Source organism: Agelaius tricolor, unplaced genomic scaffold (genome assembly GCF_023055355.1).
Source record: "Agelaius tricolor isolate 1412-34295 unplaced genomic scaffold, bAgeTri1.0.p SCAF_117, whole genome shotgun sequence".
NCBI lineage: Eukaryota > Metazoa > Chordata > Aves > Passeriformes > Icteridae > Agelaius > Agelaius tricolor.
The window spans coordinates 53,239-76,839 of NW_027269377.1; the positions used below are offsets into that span (position 1 = coordinate 53,239).

A 23,601-nucleotide genomic window follows, 5' to 3' on the forward strand; every position below is an offset into this window, starting at 1 on the left:
ATATCCCAAATCCCCTGAATCCCCTCGGGGACCCCTCCCCAATATCCCAAATCCCTCCAAAACTCATCCAAGACCCCTCCCCAATATCTAAAATCCCCCAAAACCCCTCAAACTCTCCAAAAATCCCCCTCCCCAATATCCCAAATCTCTCCCAAACCCCCTAAAATCCCTCACAAGACCCCTCCCCAATATCCCAAAATCCCCCAAATCCCTGTCCCCAATATCCCAAATCCCTCCAAAACTCACCCAAGACCCCTCCCCAATATCCCAAATACCCCAAAATCCCACTCCCCAATATCCCAAGCCCCTCAAATGTCCCCAAAATCTCCCCAAAACCCCCACAAAACGCCCTCAAACTGCCCCCAAATCCCCTCCCCAATATCCCAAATCCCCCCAAAACTCACCCAAATCCCCTCCCCCAATATCCCAAATCCCCCAAACTACCCCCAAATCCCCTCCCCAATATCCCAAATCCCTCCAAAACTCATCCAAGACCCCTCCCCAATATCCCAAAATCCCCCAAATCCCTGTCCCCAATATCCCAAATCCCCCTGAATCCCCCCCCAAATCCCCCAAAATCCCCCCAGATCCCCTCCAGGACCCCTCCCCAATATCCCAAATCTCTCCCAAACCCCCTAAAATCCCTCACAAGGACCCCTCCCCAATATCCCAAACCCTCTGAATCCCCCTCCCCAATATCCCAAATCCCCCCCAAACCCCCTAAAATCTCCCCCAAATCCCCTCCAGGACCCCTCCCCAATATCCCAAATCCCCCCAAAACTCACCCAAGACCCCTCCCCACTCACCTGAGCCCCCTCCCCACTCACCTGAGCCCCCTCCTGCTCCTGGCCGCCGCCTCCCCCGCTCACCCCCAGCCCCGATTCCCGAGGCCAATCCGCCGAGGCCGCCTCCTCTTCCTCCTCTCCTCAGCCCCCTCCCCAATATCCCAAATACCCCAAAACTCACCCAAGACCCCTCCCCAATATCCCAAACCCCTCTGAATCCCTGTCCCCAATATCCCAAAGCTCTCAAATCTCCCCCCAAATCCCCCTCCCCAATATCCCAAATCCCTCCAAAACACTCACCCAAGACCCCTCCCCAATATCCCCAAAATCCCCCCCAAACCCCCTAAAAATCTCCTCCAAATCCCCTCCAAGAACCCCTCCCCAACCCCTTTGAGCCCCCTCCCCACTCACCTGAGCCCCCTCCCCACTCACCTGAGCCCCCTCCTGCTCCCGGCCGCCGCCTCCCCGCTCGCCGCCAGCCCCGATTCCCGAGGCCAATCCGCCGAGGGCCGCCTCCTCTTCCTCCCTCTCCTCCTCCTCCTCCTCGTCCTCCTCCTCGTGCCGGTGCCGCCGTTGCCGCTCCGGGTCCCCGCGCAGCCCCCGGGCCAGCAGCGGCACCGCCCCGCACGCGTCCAGGTCGCGCAGGGCGCGCGGGTCCCAGGCGAAGCCGCAGAGCCCCAGCAGCACCGGGCGGTGCCAGCGCCGCGCCCGGCGGCTCCCGCAGGGACCCCCACGAGCGGCCCGCAGGCCCCCGCAGCCGCGCACGCGGGCCCGGTTCACGGCCTCGCGGCACAGCAGGCACAGCGCGCGGAGCCCCCACTCGAAATGGGGAGAGCAGAGCGGGGACGAGACCCCAGACTCAAATTTGGAAGGCTTGGATTCCAATTGGGGACCCCCAGACTGAAATTTGGGGGTTTTGTCTGATTTGGGACCCCCAGACTCGAAATGGGGAGAGCACAGCCCAGAGTCAAATCTGGGGGTTTTGTCTGGTTTGGGACCCCCAGACTCAAATTTGGGGGGTTTTGTCTGGTTTGGGACCCCCAGACTCAAATCTGGGGGTTTTGTCTGGTTTGGGACCCCCAGGCTCGAAATGGGGAGAGCAGAGCCCAGGCTCCAATCTGGAAGGCTTGGGTTCCAATTGGGGACCCCCAGACTCAAATTTGGGGGAGGAGAGAGAGGGGGAGACCCCAGACTCGAAATGGGGAGAGCAGAGCCCAGGCTCGAATCTGGAAGGCTTGGGTTCCAATTGGGGACCCCCAGACCCAAATTTGGGGTCTTTGTCTGATTTGGGACCCCCAGACTCGAACTGGGGAGAGGAGAGAGGGGGGGAAAGCCCCCACTCGAAATGGGGAGAGCAGAGCCCAGGCTCCAATCTGGAAGGCTTGGACTCGAATTGGGGACCCCCAGACTCAAATCTGGAAGCCTTGGATTCAAATTGGGGAGCCCCAGACCCAAATTGGGGAGAGAGGAGACCCCAGGCTCAAATTTGGAAGCCTTGGATTCGAATTGGGGACCCCCAGACCCAAATTTGGGGGTTTTGTCTGGTTTGGGACCCCCAGGCTCGAAATGGGGAGAGCAGAGCCCAGGCTCCAATCTGGAAGGCTTGGATTCCAATTGGGGACCCCCAGGGCCAAATTTGGGGGAGGAGACAGAGGGGGAGACCCCAGACTCGAAACGGGGAGAGGAGAGGGAGGGGGAGAGCCCAGACTCGAAATGGGGAGAGGAGACCCCAGACTCAAATTTGGAAGGCTTGGATTCCAATTGGGGACCCCCAGACCCAAATTTGGAAGGCTTGGACTCGAATTGGGGACCCCCAGATCGAAATTTGGAAGGCTTGGATTCCAATTGGGGACCCCCAGACTCAAATTGGGGAGGGGAGAGCCCAGGCTCAAAATGGGGGAGAGGAGAGCGGGGATGAGACCCCAGACTTAAATTTGGGGGTTTTGAATGGTTTGGGACCCCCAGAGCCAAATTTCGGGGAGGAGAGAGAGGGGGAGAGCCCCGACTCAAAATGGGAAGAGGAGAGGGAGGAGGAGACCCCAGACTCAAATTTGGAAGGCTTGGATTCGAATTGGGGACCCCCAGACCCAAATCTGGGGGTTTTGCCTAATTCGGGACCCCCAGACCCAAATTGGGGTGAGGAAAGGGAGAACTGGGGACCCCCAGACCCCAATTTGGGGCTTTGACCTAACCCAGAACCCCCAGACCCAAATTTGGGGTTTTGACCTAACCCAGAACCCCCAGACCCCAATTTGGGATCCCGGGGCTCAGATTTGGGACCCCCACCCTTAAATTTGGGATTTTCACCTAATTTGGAACCCCCAGACCCAAATTGGGGCCCCCCGTTCAAATGGGGACCCCCACCCAATTTGGGACCCCCATTCATCTGGGGACCACCCCCCCCAAATTGGGGGACTTGGGGGCGACCCCCACCCAATTTGGGACCCCCACAATGAACGTGGGGACCCCCACCCTTAATGTGAGACCCCTCACCCAATTTAGGATCACCTGCGGATTTGGGACCCCCACCCAATTTGGGACCCTTCATTTCAGGACCCCCACCCAATTTGGGATCCCCACCCCGAAGTTTGGGACCCCCGCCCTCAAATTTGGGATTCCCACCCAATTTGGGATCACCTGCGGATTTGGGACCCCCACTCAATTTAGGATCACCCCCAAATTTGTGACCCTCACCCCCAAATTTGGGACCCTCACTCAATTTAGGACCAACTCCAGATTTGAGACCCTCACCCAATTTAGGATCACCCCCAAATTTAGGACCCCCACCCTCAAATTTGGGATCCCCACCCCGAAGTTTGGGACCCTCACCCTCAAATTTGGGACCCCCACCCAATTTAGGATCACCCCCAAATTTGGGACCCTCACTCAGTTTTGGACCCCCACCCAATTTGGGACCCTCACCCCCAAATTTGGGACCCTCACCCAATTTAGGATCACCCCCAAATCTGCACCCCCCACCCCCAAATTTGCTCTCCTCACCCCCAAATTCGGGACCCTCACCCCCAAATTTGTTCTCCACACCCCCAAATTTGACACTGTCACCCCCAAATTTGTTCTCCCCACACCCAAATTTCTTCTCCTCACCCCCAAATCTGTGCCTCCCATCCCCAAATTTGTTCTCCTCACTCCCAAATTCGGGATCCTCCCCCCCAAATCCGCACCCCTCACCCCCAAATTTGAGACCGTCACCCCCAAATTTGCTCTCCTCACCCCCAAATTTGCTCTCCACACCCCCAAATTCGGGACCCCCACCCCCAAATTTGTTCTCCACACCCCCAAATTTGCTCTCCACACCCCCAAATTCGAGACCCTCACACCCAAATTTCTTCTCCACACCCCCAACTTTGCTCTCCTCACCCCAAAATTTGCTCTCCTGACCCCCAAATTCGGGACCCTCGCCCCCAAATCCGCACCCCTCACCCCCAAATTTGAGACCGTCACCCCCAAATTTGCTCTCCTCACCTCCAAATCTGTGCCTCCCATCCCCAAATTTGCTCTGCACACCCCCAAATCTGCACCCCCCACCCTCAAATTTGATCTCCCCATCCCCAAAATTCTTCTCCTCACCCCCAAATTTGTGCCCCCCACCCCCAAATTCGACACCCTCACCCCCAAATCTGCACCCCCCACCCTCAAATTTGCTCTCCTGACCCCCAAATTCGTGACCCTCACCCCAAAATTTGCTCTCCTCCCCCCCAAACCCGCACCCCTCAGCCCCAAATTCGGGACCCTCCCCCCCAAACTCGGGACCCTCCCCCCGGCCCATGCCCAGCCCCCTCCTCACGGCCTCCACCGCCGCCTCCACGGCCCCGGCCGCTCCCAGCAGGGGCCGCAGGCGCCCTCGGGCGCTGAGCGCGGCCAGCGCGGCCAGGGCCGAGCCCCGCTTGTCCAGCGCGGGTTGGGCGGCCAGAGCGGCCAGCGCGGCCATGGCGGGGCTCACGGCCTCGGCCACGGCCTCGGGGCACGGCGGGGCCAGCAGCGCCCGCAGCGCCCGCGCCAGCGCCGGGCACGAGGGGTGCGGGGGCCGCAGGGCGCTCAGGCGGCCCGAGAGAGCGGCGGCCGCGCGGGTGCGCTCGGGGCCCGGCAGAGGCGGCGGCCCCGCGGCGGTTCCGGGGGCCCGGCAGGGGCTGCCGAGGATGCGCAGGGCGCGGGCGGCGCTCAGGAGGCAGCCGGGGGTGCTGCAGGTGCTGGTGAGGGAGATGAGGAGGGGAGCGGCGCCTGAGGGGTTAAAGAGAGGAGGGGGGGAATGGTTGGGGTTGGGGTGAGATGGAGCACGGAGTTGGCGCGAATCAGCCCCAAAGTTCGCGCGAATCACCCCCAAAATTCGCGCAAATCAGCCCCAAAGTTCGTGCAAAGTGATGGAAATGGCCCCAAAAAATCCCCGCAAATTGCCCCCAAAATTGCCTCAAATCACCCCCAAAATTCACGCAAATCACCCCCAAAGTTCGCACAAAATGATGGAAATGGCCCCAAAAAATCCCCGCAAATTGCCCCCAAAATTTGCCCAAGTCACCCCAAAAGTTCGTGCGAATCAGCCCCAAAGTTCGCACAAAATGATGGAAATGGCCCCAAAAAATCCCCGCAAATTGCCCCCAAAATTGCCTCAAATCACCCCCAAAATTCACGCAAATCACCCCCAAAATTCACGCGAATCAGCCCCAAAGTTCGCGCAAAATGATGGAAATGGCCCCAAAAATCCTCTCAAATTGCTCCCAAAATTGCCTCAAATCACCCCCAAAGTTCACGAAAAATGATGGAAATGGCCCCAAAAATCCCCGCAAATTGCTCCCGAAATTGCCTCAAATTGCACCCAAAGTTCGCGCAAAGTGATGGAAAAATTCCGCCCCAAAATTCTCCTCTAAAGTTCCCGAAATTGCCCCAAAAAATCCTCTCAAATCACCCCCAAAATTCGCGCGAATCACCCCCAAAGTTCACAAAAAATGATGGAAATTGCCCCCAAAATCCTCTCAAATTGCCCCCAAAATTCGCCCAAATTGGCCCCCAGAATCCCTCAAATTGCCTCCAAAATTAACCCAAGTCGCCCCCAAAATTCCCCCAAAATTCTCCCCAAAGTCCTCAAAATTCCGAAAAAATTCCCTTAAAATCCCAGAAACCCTAAAAAAAAACATGCTCCAAAATTACCCCAGAAGTCCCCCAAAATCCAAAATTCTCCCCCACAAATCCCAAAAAAAATCCAAAAAAATTTCCCCCAAAAATTCCCAAAATTCCCCCCCAATCCCCCAAAAATGCAAAAAAAAAAAATCAAAAAAAAATTCCAAAAAATTCCCGAAAAAATTCCAAAAAATTCCCAAAAATATCCCCAAAAATTCCCCCCCCAAAAAAATCCCCAAAAGTCCCCAAAAATTCTCCCCCCCAATCCCCCAAAAATTCCAAAAAATTCCCAAAAAATTCCCGAAAAATTCCCAAAAAATTCCCCCAAAAAATCCCAAAAAATTCCCAAAAAAATCCCCAAAAGTCCCCAAAATTGCCCCCCCAATCCCCCCAAAATTAAAAAAAATTCCCCAAAAAAATCCCCAAAAACTCCCCAAAAATCCCAAAAAATCCCCCCAAAATTCCCCAAAAATTTCCAAAAAAATTCCCCAAAATTTCAATTTTCTTCCCCCCCAAATTTTCCCGTTTTCTCCTCACCGGCATCGAGCACATCCCGGGCCCCGTCGGGCTCCAGGGCCAGGTTGGCCAAGGTCCGAGCGACGCGGTTGGAAACGCTCTCGGGGACACCCGGGACCGCCAGGATGGACACTGGGACAGGATGGACACACGGACAGGGGGCAGAGTCAGGAGGGACACACGGACAGGATGGACACACGGACAGGATGGACACACGGACAGGACGGACACTGGGACAGGATGGACACACGGACAGGGGGCAGAGTCAGGATGGACACACGGACAGGATGGACACACGGACAGGATGGACACTGGGACAGGACGGACACACGGACAGGGGGCAGAGTCAGGATGGACACACGGACAGGATGGACACTGGGACAGGACGGACACACGGACAGGGGGCAGAGTCAGGAGGGACACACGGACAGGACGGACACACGGACAGGATGGACACTGGGACAGGGGGCAGAGTCAGGATGGACACACGGACAGGATGGACACACGGACAGGACGGACACACGGACAGGGGGCAGAGTCAGGATGGACACACGGACAGGGGGCAGAGTCAGGAGGGACACACGGACAGGACGGACACACGGACAGGACGGACACACGGACAGGGGGCAGAGTCAGGACGGACACACGGACAGGGGGCAGAGTCAGGAGGGACACACGGACAGGACGGACACATGGACAGGACGGACACACGGACAGGGGGCAGAGTCAGGACGGACACACGGACAGGACGGACACATGGACAGGACGGACACACGGACAGGGGGCAGAGTCAGGATGGACACACGGACAGGGGGCAGAGTCAGGAGGGACACACGGACAGGACGGACACACGGACAGGATGGACACACGGACAGGATGGACACTGGGACAGGATGGACACACGGACAGGATGGACACACGGACAGGATGGACACACGGACAGGGGGCAGAGTCAGGATGGACACACGGACAGGACGGACACACGGACAGGATGGACACTGGGACAGGATGGACACACGGACAGGATGGACACTGGGACAGGATGGACACACGGACAGGATGGACACACGGACAGGATGGACACTGGGACAGGATGGACACACGGACAGGGGGCAGAGTCAGGATGGACACACGGACAGGACGGACACACGGACAGGACGGACACACGGACAGGGGGCAGAGTCAGGATGGACACACGGACAGGACGGACACACGGACAGGACGGACACACGGACAGGGGGCAGAGTCAGGAGGGACACACGGACAGGATGGACACACGGACAGGACGGACACACGGACAGGATGGACACACGGACAGGACGGACACACGGACAGGATGGACACTGGGACAGGGGGCAGAGTCAGGATGGACACACGGACAGGACGGACACACGGACAGGACGGACACACGGACAGGGGGCAGAGTCAGGAGGGACACACGGACAGGATGGACACACGGACAGGACGGACACACGGACAGGATGGACACACGGACAGGACGGACACACGGACAGGATGGACACTGGGACAGGGGGCAGAGGTCAGGGACAGGACAGACACAGGGACAGGATGGACACACGGACAGGGGTTCAGGGATGGACACAGGGACGGGGTCAGAGGCCAGGGATGGACACTGGGGGGGCCAAAGCATTCCAGACACATTCGGTACTTTTCCCCACATTCCAGGTATTTTTTCCCTTCATTCCAAATATTTTTTTGCACATTTCTGATATTTCCCCACATTCCCAACACTTCTCCCCACATTCCCGGTATTTTTCGCCACATTCCCGGTACTTTTCCCCTCATAACTGATATTTTTCCCTCACACCCGATCCGTCTCCTCTCACCCCGGCCCTTTCCCCCTCACACCGGGCACTTTTCTCCACATTTCCGACACTTTTCCCCTCATTTCCCCTCACACCCGACGCTTTTCCCCACATTTTTTCCTCATTCCCGGTATTTTTCTCCACATTCCCGGTACTTTTCCCCTCATAACTGATATTTTTTCCCTCACACCTGACCCGTCTCCTCCCAGCCCGGCCCTTTCCCCTCACACCCGACACTCTTCCCCTCAGTCCCCTCGGTACATTTTTCCCTCATTCCTGATATTTTTTCCACATTCCCGGTACATTTTCCCCTCACTCCCAATGATTTTTCACATTCCCAGCACTTTTCTCCTCATTCCCGGCCCTTTTCTCCTCATTCCCGGCCTTTTTCCCCTCACACCGGACATTTTCTCCTCACACCGGGCCCTTCTCCCCACATTCCCGGTACTTTTTCCCTCATTCCCGATATTTCTTTCACCTTCCTAGCACTTTTCCCCTCGTTTCCGACACTTTTCCGTCTTTCCCGACACTTTTTCCTTCACACCTGACACTTTTCCCCTCACACCCGACCCTTTTCCCCTCATTTCTGACACTTTTTTCCTCATTCCCGGCACTTTTCCCTCACACCCGGCATTTCCCTTCACTCCTGACACTTTTCCCCTCATTTCCGACACTTTTCCCCTCACACCTGAGACTTTTCTCCACATTTCCGACATTTTTTCCTCATTCTTAGTACTTTTCTCCATATTCCCAGTACTTTTTCCCTCAGACCTGACACATTTTCCCTCACATTCGGCCCTTTTCCCCTCATTCCCAGCACTTTTCTCCACATTCCCGGTACATTTTTCCCTCATTCCCGATATTTTTTTCACATTCCTAGCACTTTTCTCTTTATTCCCGGCACTTTTCTCCTCATTCCCAGCCCTTTTCCCCTCACACTTGACACTTTTCCCCTCACATCGGGCCCTTTTCCTCATATTTTCCTCATACTTTTCCTCATATTCCCGACCCTTTTTCCCTCACACCTGAGACTTTTCTCCACATTCCCGACACTTTCCCCCTCATTCCCCGTACTTTTCTCTACGTTCCCGGTATTTTTTCCCTCACTCCGGACATTTTCTCCTCACACCGGGCCCTTTTGCTCACATTCCTGGTACTTTTCTCCACATTCCCGGCACTTTTCCCTCACACCTGCCACAATTTCCCTCACACTTCACACTTTTCACCTCATTCCCAGTACTTTTCTCCACATTCCCGGTACTTTTTCCCTCATTCCTGGTACTTTTCCCCTCACTCCCGACACTTTTCTCCTCACACCCGACCCTTTCCCCCTCATTTCCGACACTTTTCCCTCACACCTGGCACAATTTCCCTCACATTCGGGACTTTTTCCCTCACACCCGGCACTTTTCCCCCCGCCCCTTTTCCCCGTCACTCACCCAGCCGCGGCACCCCTCCGAGGCTCCTGGTCTGCCGCCGGCAGCCGGGCTCGGTGCAGCAGTTCCCGAGCACGCTCAGCGCCAGCTCCAGCACCCTCCGGGGCCTCTCGGGCCCCACCAGCTCCAGCAGCGGCCCGAGCCCCCCTCGCTCCCGGAACCGCGCGGGGCCCCCGGCCCGCCGCGTATGCCGGGCCCGCAGCGCCAGCAGCGCCCGCGACAGCGACGGCTCGGCCGCGGCCCGCACGGCCTCCACGCACCAGCCCAGGGACTCGGACATGGTGGGGGAGAAATGGGGGAAAAACGGGAGAAAACGGGAAAAAAAAAAATAGAGCGGGGGGAGAGGGGAACGGTGAGGGGCGGAACGGGCGGAAAGGGAGAGCGGGGAGCGGGGAACGGCGGGGAGGGGGCACAGAGAGAGCGGGGGAAGGGAGAGGGGGAGGGACGCGGCGCGCGGGGGGTGATGGGGAAAGGGGCGGGGCTTGGGGTGATTGGCGGGTGGGCGTGAGGGGAAAGGGGCGGGGCGATCTGTGATTGACAGGTGGGGCGTGAGGGGAAAGGGTGATTGACAGGGCCGTGATTGATTGATTAATTGATTGATTAGAAAGGGGCGCGGCAACCTGTGATTGACAGGAAAGCTACCCATGGGTGATTGACAGAACTGTGGGTGATCGATTGCTTGATTGATTAGAAAAAGGCGTGGCAAGGAGTGATTGATTAGACACGAACTAATCGATTGATAATTGGATTGATTGATTAAGAAAGGGGCTTGCCAATGGATGGTTGACAGAGCTGTGGGTGATCGATTTAATGGGGAAAGGTGCGTGACAATGCGTGATTGATTAGGCAAATATTAATTGATTGATTGGGTTGATTGAGGATGGTGTGAAAAGGGCGGAGCCATGGGTGATTACCAGGGAAATTGGCGATTGATTAATTGATTGATTAATTGATTGACAGGCAGCCAGGACATTAAGTGAACCTCAAAAGGGGCGGGGCACTGGATGATTGACATAATAAATTATGCCCAAAAAAAGTAGGCGGGGCAGCGAGTGATTGACAGCAGATGGAGCTGATGTGTGACAACCATGGGCGTGGCCACACTCTCAGGGGGCGGGACAGCGAGTGATTGACAGCTGCGAGGTCGGGGCCAACGAAACCTCGCGAGATTTCCCGAGATTGGGCGCCGTTTCCGCCTTTCCCCCTCCCCCCCAGCCCAACATGGTGGTTCACGCTGAGACCCCCCCCGAGCCGGACATGTCGCGACAGTGGCGACAGTCGGGGCCTCGCCTCGATCCCGACACTGCCGAGTATTTTCGGAGGGCCCTGGAGACGCTGGAGGAGGGGCTGAGCGAGGAGGAGCTCGGTGAGAGGGGGTTTGGGGGGGTTTATTAGGGGATTTGGGGTTCATGAGGGGTTTTGGGGGGTTTGTGAGGGGATTTTGGGGTCCCTGAGGGGTTTGGGGGAGTTTATGAGGGGATTGGGGGTTCCCTGAGGGGATTTGGGAGATTTGTGAGGGGATTTTGAGGTTTCTGAGAGGATTGGGGGGTCCCTGATGTGCTTTGGGGGGTTTATGAGGGCATTTGAGGGGTTTATGAGGGGATATGGGGGATTTATGAGGCGGTGTTGGGGGGTTTATGAGGGGATTTTGGGTGTCCCTAAGGGGATTTGGGGAATTATGAGGGGATTTGGGGGGGTTTATGAGGCGACTTTGGGGTTTATGAAGGAATTTGGGGGGGTTTATGAGGCGATTTTACGGTTTAGGAGAGGGTTTGGAGGAGTTTATGAGAAAATTTTATGGTCTATGGAGAGATTTGGGGGTGTTTATGAGGGGATTTGGGGTATTTGTGAGGAGATTTTGAGGTTTCTGAGGTGTTTTGCGGTATTTGTGAGGAGATTTTGAGGTTTCTGAGGGGATTTGGGAGGGTTTATGAGGGGATTTAGGGTATTTGTGAGGAGATTTTGAGGTTTCTGAGGGGATTTGGGGTATTTGTGAGGAGATTTTGAGGTTTCTGAGGGGTTTTCCGGTATTTGTGAGGAGATTTTGAGTTTTCTGAGGGGTTTTGCGGTATTTGTGAGGAGACTGAGGTTTCTGAGGGGATTTGGGAGGGTTTATGAGGGGATTTAGGGTACTTGTGAGGAGATTTTGAGTTTTCTGAGGGGTTTGGCGGTATTTGTGAGGAGATTTTGAGGTTTCTGAGGGAATTTGCGGCATTTGTGAGGAGATTTTGAGGTTTCTGAGGGGTTTTGCGGTATTTGTGAGGAGATTTTGAGTTTTCTGAGGGGTTTTGCGGTATTTGTGAGGAGACTTTGAGTTTTCTGAGGGGATTTGGGGCGGTTTATGAGGAGATTTTGAGGTTTCTGAGGGCATTTGGGGCGGTTTCTGAGGGAATTGAGGGGTTTATTTGGAGATCGCTGGTGTTTGTGAGGGGATTGCACGGGTCCCTGAGGGAAGTTTGCGACCATTACGATGAGGATTTTTTTTGGTTTTTTTTCCCACTCCCAACCCCCATTTTTCCCCTCCCGACCCCCATTTCTTTTCCGATTAACCCAAAAACTTTCCCCCTTTTTTTTGTTGTTTTTGTTTTCTCAGCTCTGTTCACCCCCAACGTCCTGTCCGAGGTTTCCCGCTCGCTGCCGGCCGGGGCCCTGCACCCCGGGGGCTCCCGGCTGCTGCTGCAGCTCCTGCCCCGCGCCCCCCCGGACACCCTCACGCCCCTGCTCCTCCATTTGGGGGGCGTCTCCCGCCACCCCCGCGCCTCGCGCCTGCTCGAGGCCGCCCTGCGCCGGCTCCTGAGGGCGCTGGGCGAGGGCCACGCCCTGGGGGCGGAGCTTCAGGGGGCGCTGGGGCAGCTGGGGGCGCTCCTGGGGCAGGACCTGGGGGGCTTGGCCCGGGACCCCAACGGCAGCTTCGTGCTCAGGGCCCTGCTGGGGCTGCTCAGCGGCGGCACCGACCCAGGTGAGAGGGGAGTTTGGGGGTTTCTTATTTTGGGGAGGGTTTGGGGGATTTCGGGAGGGATTTGGGGGAATTTGGGGTTTTTTTTCTTATTTTTAGGAGGGTTTAGGGGATTTTGGGGGGGTTTGAGGGGGGTTTGAGGGGGATTTGGGGCTGCTCAGCGGCGGCACAGACCCAGGTGAGAGGGGAGTTTGGGGGTTTCTTATTTTGGGAGGGTTTGGGGGATTTTGGGAGGGATTTGGGGTTTTTTTTCCTTATTTTTAGGAGGGTTTGGGGGATTTTGGGGGGGTTTGAGGGGGATTTGAGGGGGATTTGGGGCTGCTCAGTGGCGGCACCGACCCAGGTGAGAGCGGAATTTGGGGGTTTCTTATTTTTGGGGAGGGTTTGGGGGATTTTGGGAGGGATTTGGGGTTTTTTTTCCTTATTTTTAGGAGGGTTTGGGGGATTTTGGGGGGGTTTGAGGGGGATTTGAGGGGGATTTGGGGCTGCTCAGTGGCGGCACCGACCCAGGTGAGAGCGGAATTTGGGGGTTTCTTATTTTTGGGGAGGGTTTGGGGGATTTTGGGAGGGATTTGGGGAAATTTGGGGTTTTTTTTTCTTATTTTTAGGAGGGTTTGGGGGATTTTGGGAGGGATTGAGGGGAATTTGGGGCTGCTCAGCGGCGGCACAGACCCAGGTGAGAGGGGAATTTCGGGCTTTTTCTTATTTTCGGGAGGGTTTAGTAGCATTTGGGGGGGTTTTTGGAAATTTCGTGAGGGATTTGGGAGAGATTGAGGGGGGTTTGAGCCGTTTTATGGGTGCTGGGCAGTAGCAGGGACCCAGGCGAGGTGAAATTTGGGGATTTTTGGAAATTTTGGGAGGGATTTGGGAGGGTTTGGGGGATTTTGGGAGGGATTGAGGGGGGTTTGAGGGGGATTTGGGGCTGCTCAGCAGCACCACGGACCCAGGTGAGAGGGGAATTTGGGGGTTTTCTTACTTTTGGGAGGGTTTGGAGGATTTTGGGAGGGATTGAGAGGGATTTGAGGGGGATTTGGGGGTGCTGGGGGGAGTCAGGGATGCAGTTGAGGGGGGATTTGGGGGATTTTGAGGGGATTTCGGGGTCCTGAGGAGCCCAATTGATGCAGGTGAGGGGCAGTTTGGGGGAGAAATTTGGGAATTTTGGGGAGATTTTGTGGGGATTTGGGAAGAATTTGGGGAGATTTTTGGGGATTTTCTCCCCCAATTTCTGCCCCATCCCTTGCAGTTCCTCCCCCCAAGGGGGCGGAGCCAAAGCCAAAGAAGGAGGAGCTAAATGCAAAGGAGGCGTGGTCACTGCCGGAGGGGGCGGAGCTTCCGCCCTCGTTCCGCCCCCTGCTGGAGGAGCTGGCCCAGGGACTGGAGCAGCAAATTCCAGGTGAGCCAAAAAACCCCAAAATCACCCCAAAAATACCCTAAAACCCCCAAAATCACCCTAAAAACCCTTAAAAATGAAAAAATCACCCCAAATTCACCCTAAAAACCCCCCAAACCACCCCAAACTCACCTAAAAAACCTTCAAAATCATTCCAAAATCACCCTAAAATGTTCTGAAATCCCCCCAAAATGGCCTCTAAAATTCCCAAAATTCTCCTAAATTCCCCCTTAAAATCTCCCAAAATCCCCAAATTTTTCCCTAAAGTTTCCACCAAATTTCAGAATTTCACCCCAAATTTCCCCCTAAAATTTCCCCCGAATTTTCCAAATTTCCCCCAAAATTCCTCCCAAATTCACCAGAATTCTCAAATCTCCCCCCCAAAATTTCCAATTTTCCCAAACCAAAATTCTTAAATTCCCCCTAAATTTCCCGCAAAATTTCCCCCCCTTACATTCCCAATTTTTCCCCAAAATGTCCCAAATTTCCCTCAAATTTCACCAAATCAAAATTCTTTAATTCCCCCCTAAATTTCCTAAATTTTTCTCCAAAAATGTCCCAAATATACCCCAAAATTTCCCCTAAAATTCACCAAAATTCTCAAATTTCCCCCTTAAAATTCCTAATTTTGCCCCAAAATGTCTCAAATTTAGCCCAAAATCCCCAAATTTTCCCCCAAAACTCCCCCCAAATTTCTCCCATAAAATGTCCCAAATTTACCCCAAATTTCCCCCTTAAAATTCCCAATTTTCCCCCAAAATGTCCCAAATTTTCCCAAAAGTTCCCAAATTTCCCCAGCGTTGCTGAGCCCAGCCTGCGCCAGCCTCTGCCTGCAGGGGGCGCTGCGGGCCCTGCACCGCAGCCAATCCCCTTCCTGCAGCCGCTTCTGCCGCGCCCTGATTGGCTGCCTCAGCCAGGACAGCCCCGCCCACGACCAGAGGTGAGTGCTCATTGGCTGCTGCCTCGGCTGCCTCTCTGCTGATTGGCTGGGGGGGTTCTGGTGCTGTGTTCTGATTGGATGGGGACTCCCAGACCTTATTTCCTCATTGGCAACTCCTCCCCTCATTGGCCACGCCCCTTTCTGTGATTGGCTGCTGTTTTGCTCAGTTTGGGCGGAGCCGCAGTTGCCATTCCCTGATTGGCTGCTGCTCTGGATCACCTTTCCCTGATTGGCTGACCCCTATGGGTGCTCTGCTTTAATTGGCCGCTGCTCCCAATTCCTTCTTTCTGATTGGCTGCTGCTCCCGATCCCTTTTCTCTGATTGGTACTTGCTCCTGATGCCGTTTCTCTGATTGGCCAGTTCTCCCAATCCTTTCTCTCTGATTGGTCGATGTCCTTGATCGTCTTTCTCTGATTGGCCGCTCCTCTCGATCCCTTTTCCCTGATTGGCTGTGGTCTGCGGGTCCAGTGCTCTGATTGGCCCCTTCCCCGAATCCCTTTTTCCTGATTGGCCCCATCCCCGAATCCCTTTCCTCTGATTGGCCCAGCCCTCTGCTGACGTCACTGCAGGACCCCGACCGGTCCCGCCTCCTGGAGGCGGCCATGACAGTCCTGGACCCCCCGGGGCTCCGGGAGCTCTTCCAGGGTCACCTGCGGGGTCACCTGAGGGGCGTGGCCTCGCACCGAGTGGCCAATCACGGCCTGCAGAGACTCCTGGACCACGCCCCCGAGGATGTGGTAGGCGGGGCTTGGCTGGGCGGGGCTTTGGGGGCGGGGTTTAAAGGGGGAGGGGCCTGAATTGGGAATTTATGAATGTGGGTGAAAAGGGAGGAGCCTAAACGGGGTGGGGCTTAAAGGGGAAGGGCTTAAAACGGTTGGGGAATAAAGGGGAGGGGTCTGAATGGGTGGAGCTTTAAAGGGGCGGAGCTTAAGCGGGTAGTGTCCAGAGGAGGTGGGACTTGGGGGGGCCTAAAGCGATGATCTCATTGGTTGGGAAGGTGGTGGGCGGGGCTTAGTATGGTTGCAGGAGGTGGGGCTTAAAGATGTTAATTAGGAGTGGGTGGAGTTTAATTTGGGTGGTGGGAGGGGCTTAAACTGGTCGAGTTTGAAAAAGGAGGAGCTTAAAAGGGGGTGTGGCTTAGGGGGAGCTTCCTATTGCTCAGAGGAGTGATGGGAGGAGCTTAAGAAGTAAAAACCCAAAGGGGCGGGGCTTAACTATTTAGCGGGGAGGGAGTTACGGATTGGCTGGCAGGATTTGAGGGGGTGTGGCTCACCACGGGTGGGCGTGGCTAACCCCGGGTGGGCGTGGCTAACCCTGCAGGTCTCAGAGGTGCTGTCGGAGCTGGGCCCCGCCCTGGAGGAGCCCCTGGCCCGGGGCCACCCCGGGGTCATCCTGGCCTTGCTGGGGGCGGCCCAGAGGCACCCGCGGCTCCAGGGGGAGGCGCTGCGCTGCCTCTTCCAGGTGGGACACGCCCCTTCCGCTCACAGGCCACGCCCCCTTGGTGGTAAACCACACCCCCTCAGTGTTGAGCCACAACCTGGTTTAATTAAGCCACACCCAGTTTGTGTTAGGCCACACCCCTTAGACACAGCCCCACCCCTTTTTCAGCCCGGCTTTGTTTAACCAAGCCACGCCCATTGTGACTTAGCCACGCCCCCTCATGAAACCAAACCCTTTTCTAAATAAGCCGCACCCACTTTTGTATTCCTCAAATAAGCCACACCCCTTTCCCTGCAATCTCATCGGTTTAGACCCTGCCCACTTTCAATATCCTGATTAGGCCACACCCCCTCTCTAAGCCAAACCTTCATTTGGCCACACCCATTTCAAAAGCCCTGCCCCTTTTAGCCACACCCCTTTAAGCTGAGCCTCTTTAAGCCCCTCCCCTTTCCCTACAGGCCACACCCATTTTAGTCTTGCCATATCTAAGCCCCGCCCCTTGCTCATCAAGCTCCCCACTGGTTGGCCCCACCTCTTTCCCTTAAGCCCCACCCCTTTCTCCTCAAACCACACCCCTTTTAGTCCTGCCCTCTCTAAGCCCCACCCCTTTTTCCATCAGTCCTATTGCTGCTTGGCTCCACCCCTTCCCTTAGGCCCCGCCCCTTTATGTTAACCTCCGCCCCTTGTAGCCATTCTGTCTCTAAGCCCCGCCCCTTTCCCCTCAGGCCCTGCGCTGCTGGGCCCCGCCCCACCACCCCCATTGCGTCACTGCCCTGGCCCAGCTCCGCCCCCTGGAGGGCGGCGACAGCGACAAGGGGGCGGAGCCTGAGGTAAAATGGGCGGGGTTTCATTGGCTGGGACTGGGAGGGGTGGCTGTAAAGTGGGCGGGGCCTGAAGGGAGGGGTGGTGTGTAAATGGGTGGGGCTTGAGAGGGCGGGGTTTTCCTTTATTTGCGTTGACTTTGATTTTTTTCTTCTTTCTTTTCCTCATTTTTCTTCCCATTCTCCCCCCATTTTCCCCCATCTTTCCCTCTCCTTTCCTCCCAAAATCCCCATTTTCCCCCATTTTCCCCAATTTCCCCCCTCTTTTCCGCATTTTCCCCCCAATTTTCCCCATTTTTCCCCCATTCCCCCCATTTCCCCCCCATTTCCCCCCTCTTTTCCCATTTCCCCATCTTTTCCCCATTTTTCCCCCTCTTTTTCCCCCATTTTCCCTCCTCTTTCCCCCTCTTTTCCCCACAAAATCCCCATTTCCCCCCATTTCCCCCCTCTTTTCCTCAATTTTCCCCATTTCCCCCCATTTTTCCCCATTTCCCCCCAAAAATCCCAATTTTCCCCAATTTCCCCCCCATTTTCCCCCCTCTTTTCCTCCATTTTCCCCATTTCCCCCCATTTTTCCCCATTTCCCCCCAAAAATCCCAATTTTCCCCCATTTTCCTCCCATTTCCCCAATTTTCCCCCCATTTTTCCCCCATTTTCCCCCCTCTTTTCCTCCATTTTCCCCCATTTTCCCGTCATCTTTTCCCCCTCATGTACCCCCCATTTTCCCATTTCCCCTCATATTTTCCTCCATTTTCCCCTCATCTTTTCCCCATTTTCCCCTCATCTTTTCCCCCTCATTTACCCCCCCTTTTCCACCATTTTCCCATTTCCCCCCTCTTTTCCTCCATTTTCCCCATTTTTCCCCCATTTCCCCCCTCTTTTTCCCCCATTTTCCCCCCTCTTTCCCCTCCAAAATCCCCATTTCCCCCATTTTCCCCCAATTTTCCCCCCATTTTCCCCAATTTTCCCCCATTTTTTCCATTTTTTCCCCCATTTTCCCCCATTTTTCCCCCATTTCCCAGCCGCTCTCCCCGTCCCCTCACGGTTCCCGCGCTCTGCAGTCGCTGCTTCACTTCCGGGACCCCTCCCCCATCGTGCGCGCGCTCCGGGCCCTGCCCCCCCCGGCGCTGGCGGCGCTTGCGCGGAGCGGCCCCGGGAGCCGCGTGTGGGACGCGATCCTGGCCTCCGGAACCGTCCCGAAAAACCCCAAAAAACGGCTCCTGAAACGCCTCCAGGTGCTGAAAATCCACCCAAAAAAACGGGGAGAAAAACGGCAAAATTGGGGAAAAAATCTCGTTTTTTTTTAGCGAAAAAATCCTTTTTTTTAGCGAAAAAATCCGATTTTTTAGTGAAAAAATCCCATTTTTTTAGGGAAAAAATATCTTTTTTTTGTGAAAAAAAAATCCCATTTTTTAGTGAAAAAATCCCATTTTTTTAGGAAAAAAACCCTCACTTAGTAGTGAAAAAAAATCCCATTTTTTAATGAAAAAAAAGCGATTTTTCAGCAAATTCCCAAAGATTTTTTCGGGGTTTTGGGGCTGGCGCGGAGCGGCCCCGGGAGCCGCGTGTGGGACGCGATCCTGGCCTCCGGAACCGTCCCGAAAAACCCCAAAAAACGGCTCCTGAAACGCCTCCAGGTGCTGAAAATACACCCAAAAATACCGGGGTGAAAAACGGCAAAATTGGGAAAAAAATCCCATTTTTTTCGGGAAAAAAATCCCTTTTTTTTTAGCGAAAAAATCCGATTTTTTAGTGAAAAAATGCCATTTTTTTAGTGAAAAAATTTCAATTTTTAGCGAAAAAAATCCCATTTTTTTAGGGAAAAAATCTCTTTTTTTTGTGAAAAAAATTCCGGTTTTTAGTGGGAAAAAATCTCTTTTTTTTGTGAAAAAAATTCCATTTTTTAGTGAAAAAAATCTCATTTTTTTAGTGAAAAAATCCCATTTTTTTAGCGAAAAAAATCGGATTTTTTGGCGAAAAAATGCCATTTTTTCATGGGAAAAATGGGATTTTTAAGTGAAAAAATTGTGTTTGTTTAGGACAAAAATTGTTGCTGTTTTTTGGGAAAAAAAGTGGTTTATTTGAGCAAAAAAAGTGATGGTCTGGTAAAAAAAATCGAATTTTTGATGTTTTTGCAAGATTAAATACTAAAAATTTGAGAGGCAAAAATCGTGGTTTTCAGTGAAAAAAATTGGGATTTTTAAAAGGAATTTTTTGGGGTCAAGACTTAAAATTTTTGGGAAAAAAGATTTGATTTTCCATCAAAAAAACCAATGATTTTTAAGTGGAAAAAATCAGGTTTTTTTCATGGGAAAAATCAGATTTTTCAGTGAAAAAATCGGATTTTTTGGTGAAAAAAAAGCAATTTTTTCATGGGAAAAATGGGATTTTTTTAGTAAAAAAACTGTGATTCTTAAGCACAAAAACTGCTGCTGTTTTTCAGAAAAAATTGGGATTTTTGGGGGGAAAAAAGGTGGGTTTTTTGAGCAAAAAAAGGGATGGTTTTGGTGAAAAAAATCGAATTTTTGATGTTTTTGCAATGGTAAATACTAAAAGTTTGGGGGGCAACAATCATGGTTTTTAGTGAGAAGAAATGGGGTGAAAAACGGAAAATTTGGGGAAAAAATCCCATTTTTTTAGTGAAAATATCTTATTTTTTGGCTGAAAGATTGGATTTTTTTTGTGAGGGAATTCTGAATTTTGGGGCAAAAAATTTAAAATTAAAAAAAAAATTCCCTTTTTTCAACAAAAAAATATTTGAATGGTTTTTCAAAAAAAAATTACAATTTTTCCGTGAAAAAAACCCCAATTTTTGAGTGAAACCATCTGAATTTTTCGTGCTAAAATGCTAAGTTTGTGGGGGGAAAAAAATTGATTTTTTTAGCATGAAAATTAGAATTATTTTACATTAAAAATCCCGATTTTTTTGGGCAAAAATTCCTGATTTTTACAGAAAAAAAACCCGGTTCTATCGTGAAAAAAATTGGATTTTTTAATGCAAAAAATGGGGATTTTCAGCCCAAAAATTGCGGGTTTTGAGCAAAATCTCTGATTTTTTCGTAGAGAAATTCAAAGGTTTTTTTCAGCTGTGTTTTAGGAAGATTCTTTGCAGGATTTTGTGCTGATTTTAATGAATTTTAATGAATTTTAATGAAATTTTAATGAAATTTTAATGAATTTTCCCCATTCCAGGGGCACTGGGCAGCGCTGGCCAAGGACCGGAGCGGGAGCCGAGTGCTGGACACGGCCTGGGCCAGGACCCCCCTGCCCCAGAGGGCCCAGATCGCCTCTGAATTGGGTCTGGGGGCTTCTCCTTCGCTTTGGGGCAAATCTGGGGCATTTTGGGAAAATTTGGGTGAAATTTGGGTGAAATTTGAGCCATTTTGGGCAATTTTTAATGGGATTTTTAAGGGGGCTTTTAAGGGGTCCTGGGCCTGCAGGCCCTGGCCCCAGAGGGCCCAAATCGCCTCTGAATTGGGTCTGGGGGCTTCTCCTTCGCTTTGGGGCAAATTTGGGGCATTTTGGGAAAATTTAGGTGAAATTTGGGTGAAATTTGGGTGAAATTTGGGTGAAATTTGGGTGAAATTTGGGTGAAATTTGAGCCATTTTGGGGCCATTTTGGGCAATTTTTAATGGGGTTTTTAAGGGGTCCTGGGCCTGCAGGCCCTGCCCCAGAGGGCCCAGATCGCCTCTGAATTGGGTCTGGGGGCTTCTCCTTCCTTTTGGGGCAAATTTGGGGCGTTTTGGGAAAATTTGGGTGAAATTTGGGTGAAATTTGGGTGAAATTTGAGCCATTTTGGGCAATTTTTAATGGGGTTTTTAGGGGGTTTTTGAGGGGGTTTTTAAGGGGTCCTGGGCCAGGATCCCCCGGCCCCAGAGGGCCCAGATCGCCTCTGAATTGGGTCTGGGGGCTTCCCTGTGATTTTGGGGCAAATTCCGGGCATTTTGGGAAAATGTGGGTGAAATTTGGGGCATTTTGGGGCCATTTTGGGCAATTTTTAATGGGGTTTTTAAGGGGTCCTGGGCCAGAATTCCCTGGCCCCAGAGGGCCCAGATCGCCTCTGAATTGGGTCTGGGGGCTTCTCCTTCATTTTGGGGCAAATCTGGGGCATTTTGGGAAAATTTGGGTGAAATTTGGGTGAAATCTGGGCCATTTTGGGGCCATTTTGGGCGGTTTTTAAGGGGTCCTGGGCCTGCAGGCCCTGCCCCAGAGGGCCCAGATCGCCTCTGAATTGGGTCTGGGGGCTTCTCCTTCCTTTTGGGGCAAATTTGGGGCGTTTTGGGAAAATTTGGGTGAAATTTGGGTGAAATTTGAGCCATTTTGGGGCCATTTTGGGGATTTTTAAGGGGATTTTTGGGTTATTTTCCCTTAATTTTTGGGGTTATTTTGGGGCATTTTAAAGGGGATTTTTTGGTCGATTTTGGGGCATTTTAAAGGGGATTTTTGGGGCATTTTAAAGGGGATTTTTGGGTCATTTTTGGGGGATTTTGGGACATTTTAAAGGGGATTTTAAAGGGCATTTTTGGGGGATTTTGGGTGGGATTTTAAAGGGGATTTTTGGGTCATTTTTGGGGTCATTTTGGGGGATTTTAATGGGAATTTTTGGGGGATTTTGAGGTGATTTGGGGGGGTTTTAAAAGGGATTTTTGGGGTCATTTTGGGTTACTTTGTGCCGGTTTCAAAGGGGATTTTTGGGGTAATTTTGGGGATTTTTGGGGTAGTTTTGGGTTATTTTGGGCCAATTTCAAGGGGGATTTTTGGGGTTATTTTGGGCTATTTTGTGCCCATTTCAAGGGGGACTTTCGGGTGATTTTTGGGGTAGTTTTGGGTTATTTTGAGCCGATTTCAAAGGGGATTTTTGGGGTAATTTTGGGGATTTTTGGGGTAGTTTTGGGTTATTTTGGGCCGATTTCAAGGGGGATTTTCGGGTGATTTTTGGGGTCATTTTGGGTTATTTTGTGCCGATTTCAAGGGGGATTTTTGGGGTTATTTTGGGTTATTTTGTGCCGATTTCAAAGGGGATTTTTGGGGTAATTTTGTGGTTTTTTGGGGTAGTTTTGGGTTATTTTGGGCCGATTTCAAGGGGGATTTTCAGGTGATTTTTGGGGTCATTTTGGGTTATTTTGGGCCGATTTCAAGGGGGATTTTTGGGGTAGTTTTGGGTTATTTTGGGCAGATTTCAAAAGGGATTTTTGGGGTAGTTTTGGGTTATTTTGGGCCGATTTCAAGGGGGATTTTCGGGTGATTTTTGGCGTAATTTTGGGTTATTTTGTGCCGATTTCAAGGGGGATTTTTGGGGTAATTTGGGGGATTTTTGGGGTAGTTTTGGGTTATTTTGTGCCGATTTCAAGGGGGATTTTCGGGTGATTTTTGGGGTAATTTTGGGTTATTTTGGGCCGATTTCAAGGGGGATTTTTGCACCTATTCCAGGGCTGGGTTTTTTGTGTCCTTTTGCCCGAATTTTGCCGTTTTTCCCCCATTTCCAGCCCCCCACCTGCCCCAGCTGCTGCGGGACCCCCTCGGCCGCGGCGTCGCCCGGACTTGGAGCCTGGAGCTGTTCCAGAGGAACCGCCCCAAGTGGGAGGGGCTTCAAAAGGGGGCGGGGCCAAAGGGGCGGGGCTTGCAGCTCTGACCAACCCTGGCCCCGCCCAGTGTAAAATAATTTTAATTAAAGTTTTATTTTTCTTTTTTTTTAATAATTATTTGTTTCATTTGGTGGTGTTTCAAGAGGAAGGGGCGTGGCTTAATGGGGAGTGGGTGGGGCTTAAGTGGGCGTGGTCAATGAGATCGCTATAGTCATAAAGGGGCGTGGTTTACAAGGGAAGGGGAGGGGTTAAAAGTTCCTTATATGGGTGTGGCTTAGAGAAAATGGGCGTGGCTTCCAATAATTCCCAAAAAAATTAGAAAAAAAATCCCCCAAAAAATCCCCAAAAATTCTGAAATAAATCCCAAATAAATCCCCCCAAAAAATCCCCAAAAAATCCCAAAATTTCTCAAATAAATCCCCAAAAAATCCCCAAAAAATCTCAAATAAATCCAAAAAAAATCACAAAAAAATCCCCCCAAATTCTCAAATCAATCCTAAAAAAATACCCAAAAATTCTCAAATAAATCCCCAAAAATCCCAAAATTTCTCAAATCAATCCCCCAAAAAATCCCCAAAAAATCTCAAATAAATCCCAAATAAATCCCAAAAAAATTCTCAAATAAATTCCCCAAAAATCCCCAAAAATTCTCAAATCAATCTCCAAAAAATCCCCAAAAATCCCCCAAAAAATCCCCAAAATTCTCAAATAAATCCCCAAAAAATCCCCAAAAATTCTCAAATAAATCCCCAAAAAATCCCCCCAAAAAAT

At 52.3% G+C, this 23,601-nt stretch overlaps 2 protein-coding genes and 1 long non-coding RNA gene across 10 annotated transcripts; 1 reads left to right on the forward strand and 2 right to left on the reverse strand.

Moving 5' to 3' along the window:
- Positions 1 to 865: 865 nt before the first annotated feature.
- LOC139586399 (proline-rich protein 12-like) lies at positions 866 to 6,693 on the reverse strand (the record flags this gene model as incomplete). The annotated part of the gene is made up of 6 exons (XM_071419727.1): positions 866 to 934; positions 1,218 to 1,804; positions 1,884 to 2,087; positions 2,309 to 2,492; positions 4,309 to 5,024; positions 6,456 to 6,693. Coding segments are annotated over 6 exons (1,998 nt in total), but the record flags the coding sequence as incomplete, so codon positions are not given.
- Positions 6,694 to 7,268: 575 nt separating this feature from the next.
- LOC139586429 (uncharacterized) lies at positions 7,269 to 8,457 on the reverse strand. The gene is made up of 2 exons (XR_011677787.1): positions 8,373 to 8,457; positions 7,269 to 8,185 (listed from the first exon to the last, which is right to left on the reverse strand). It is a non-coding gene; the product is annotated as an uncharacterized lncRNA (long non-coding RNA).
- Positions 8,180 to 22,944, forward strand: NOP9 (NOP9 nucleolar protein). Of its 8 annotated transcripts, none has more exons than XM_071419779.1 (10): positions 8,180 to 9,977; positions 10,807 to 11,062; positions 12,290 to 12,655; positions 13,896 to 14,045; positions 14,841 to 14,982; positions 15,531 to 15,720; positions 16,304 to 16,444; positions 17,149 to 17,253; positions 20,437 to 20,722; positions 22,732 to 22,944. In XM_071419779.1, the coding sequence occupies exons 1-10, from the start codon at positions 9,975 to 9,977 to the stop codon at positions 22,875 to 22,877; spliced, it is 1,785 nt and encodes a 594-aa protein (XP_071275880.1). In that variant the 5' UTR covers positions 8,180 to 9,974; the 3' UTR covers positions 22,878 to 22,944. The 8 variants fall into 8 exon arrangements, 6 of the variants coding, with proteins under 6 accessions (XP_071275880.1, XP_071275878.1, XP_071275883.1 ...); XM_071419777.1 differs by having other exon boundaries at positions 9,255 to 9,977; positions 10,912 to 11,062; XR_011677785.1 differs by having other exon boundaries at positions 9,256 to 9,977; positions 20,437 to 21,480.
- The last annotated feature ends 657 nt before the right edge of the window (positions 22,945 to 23,601 follow it).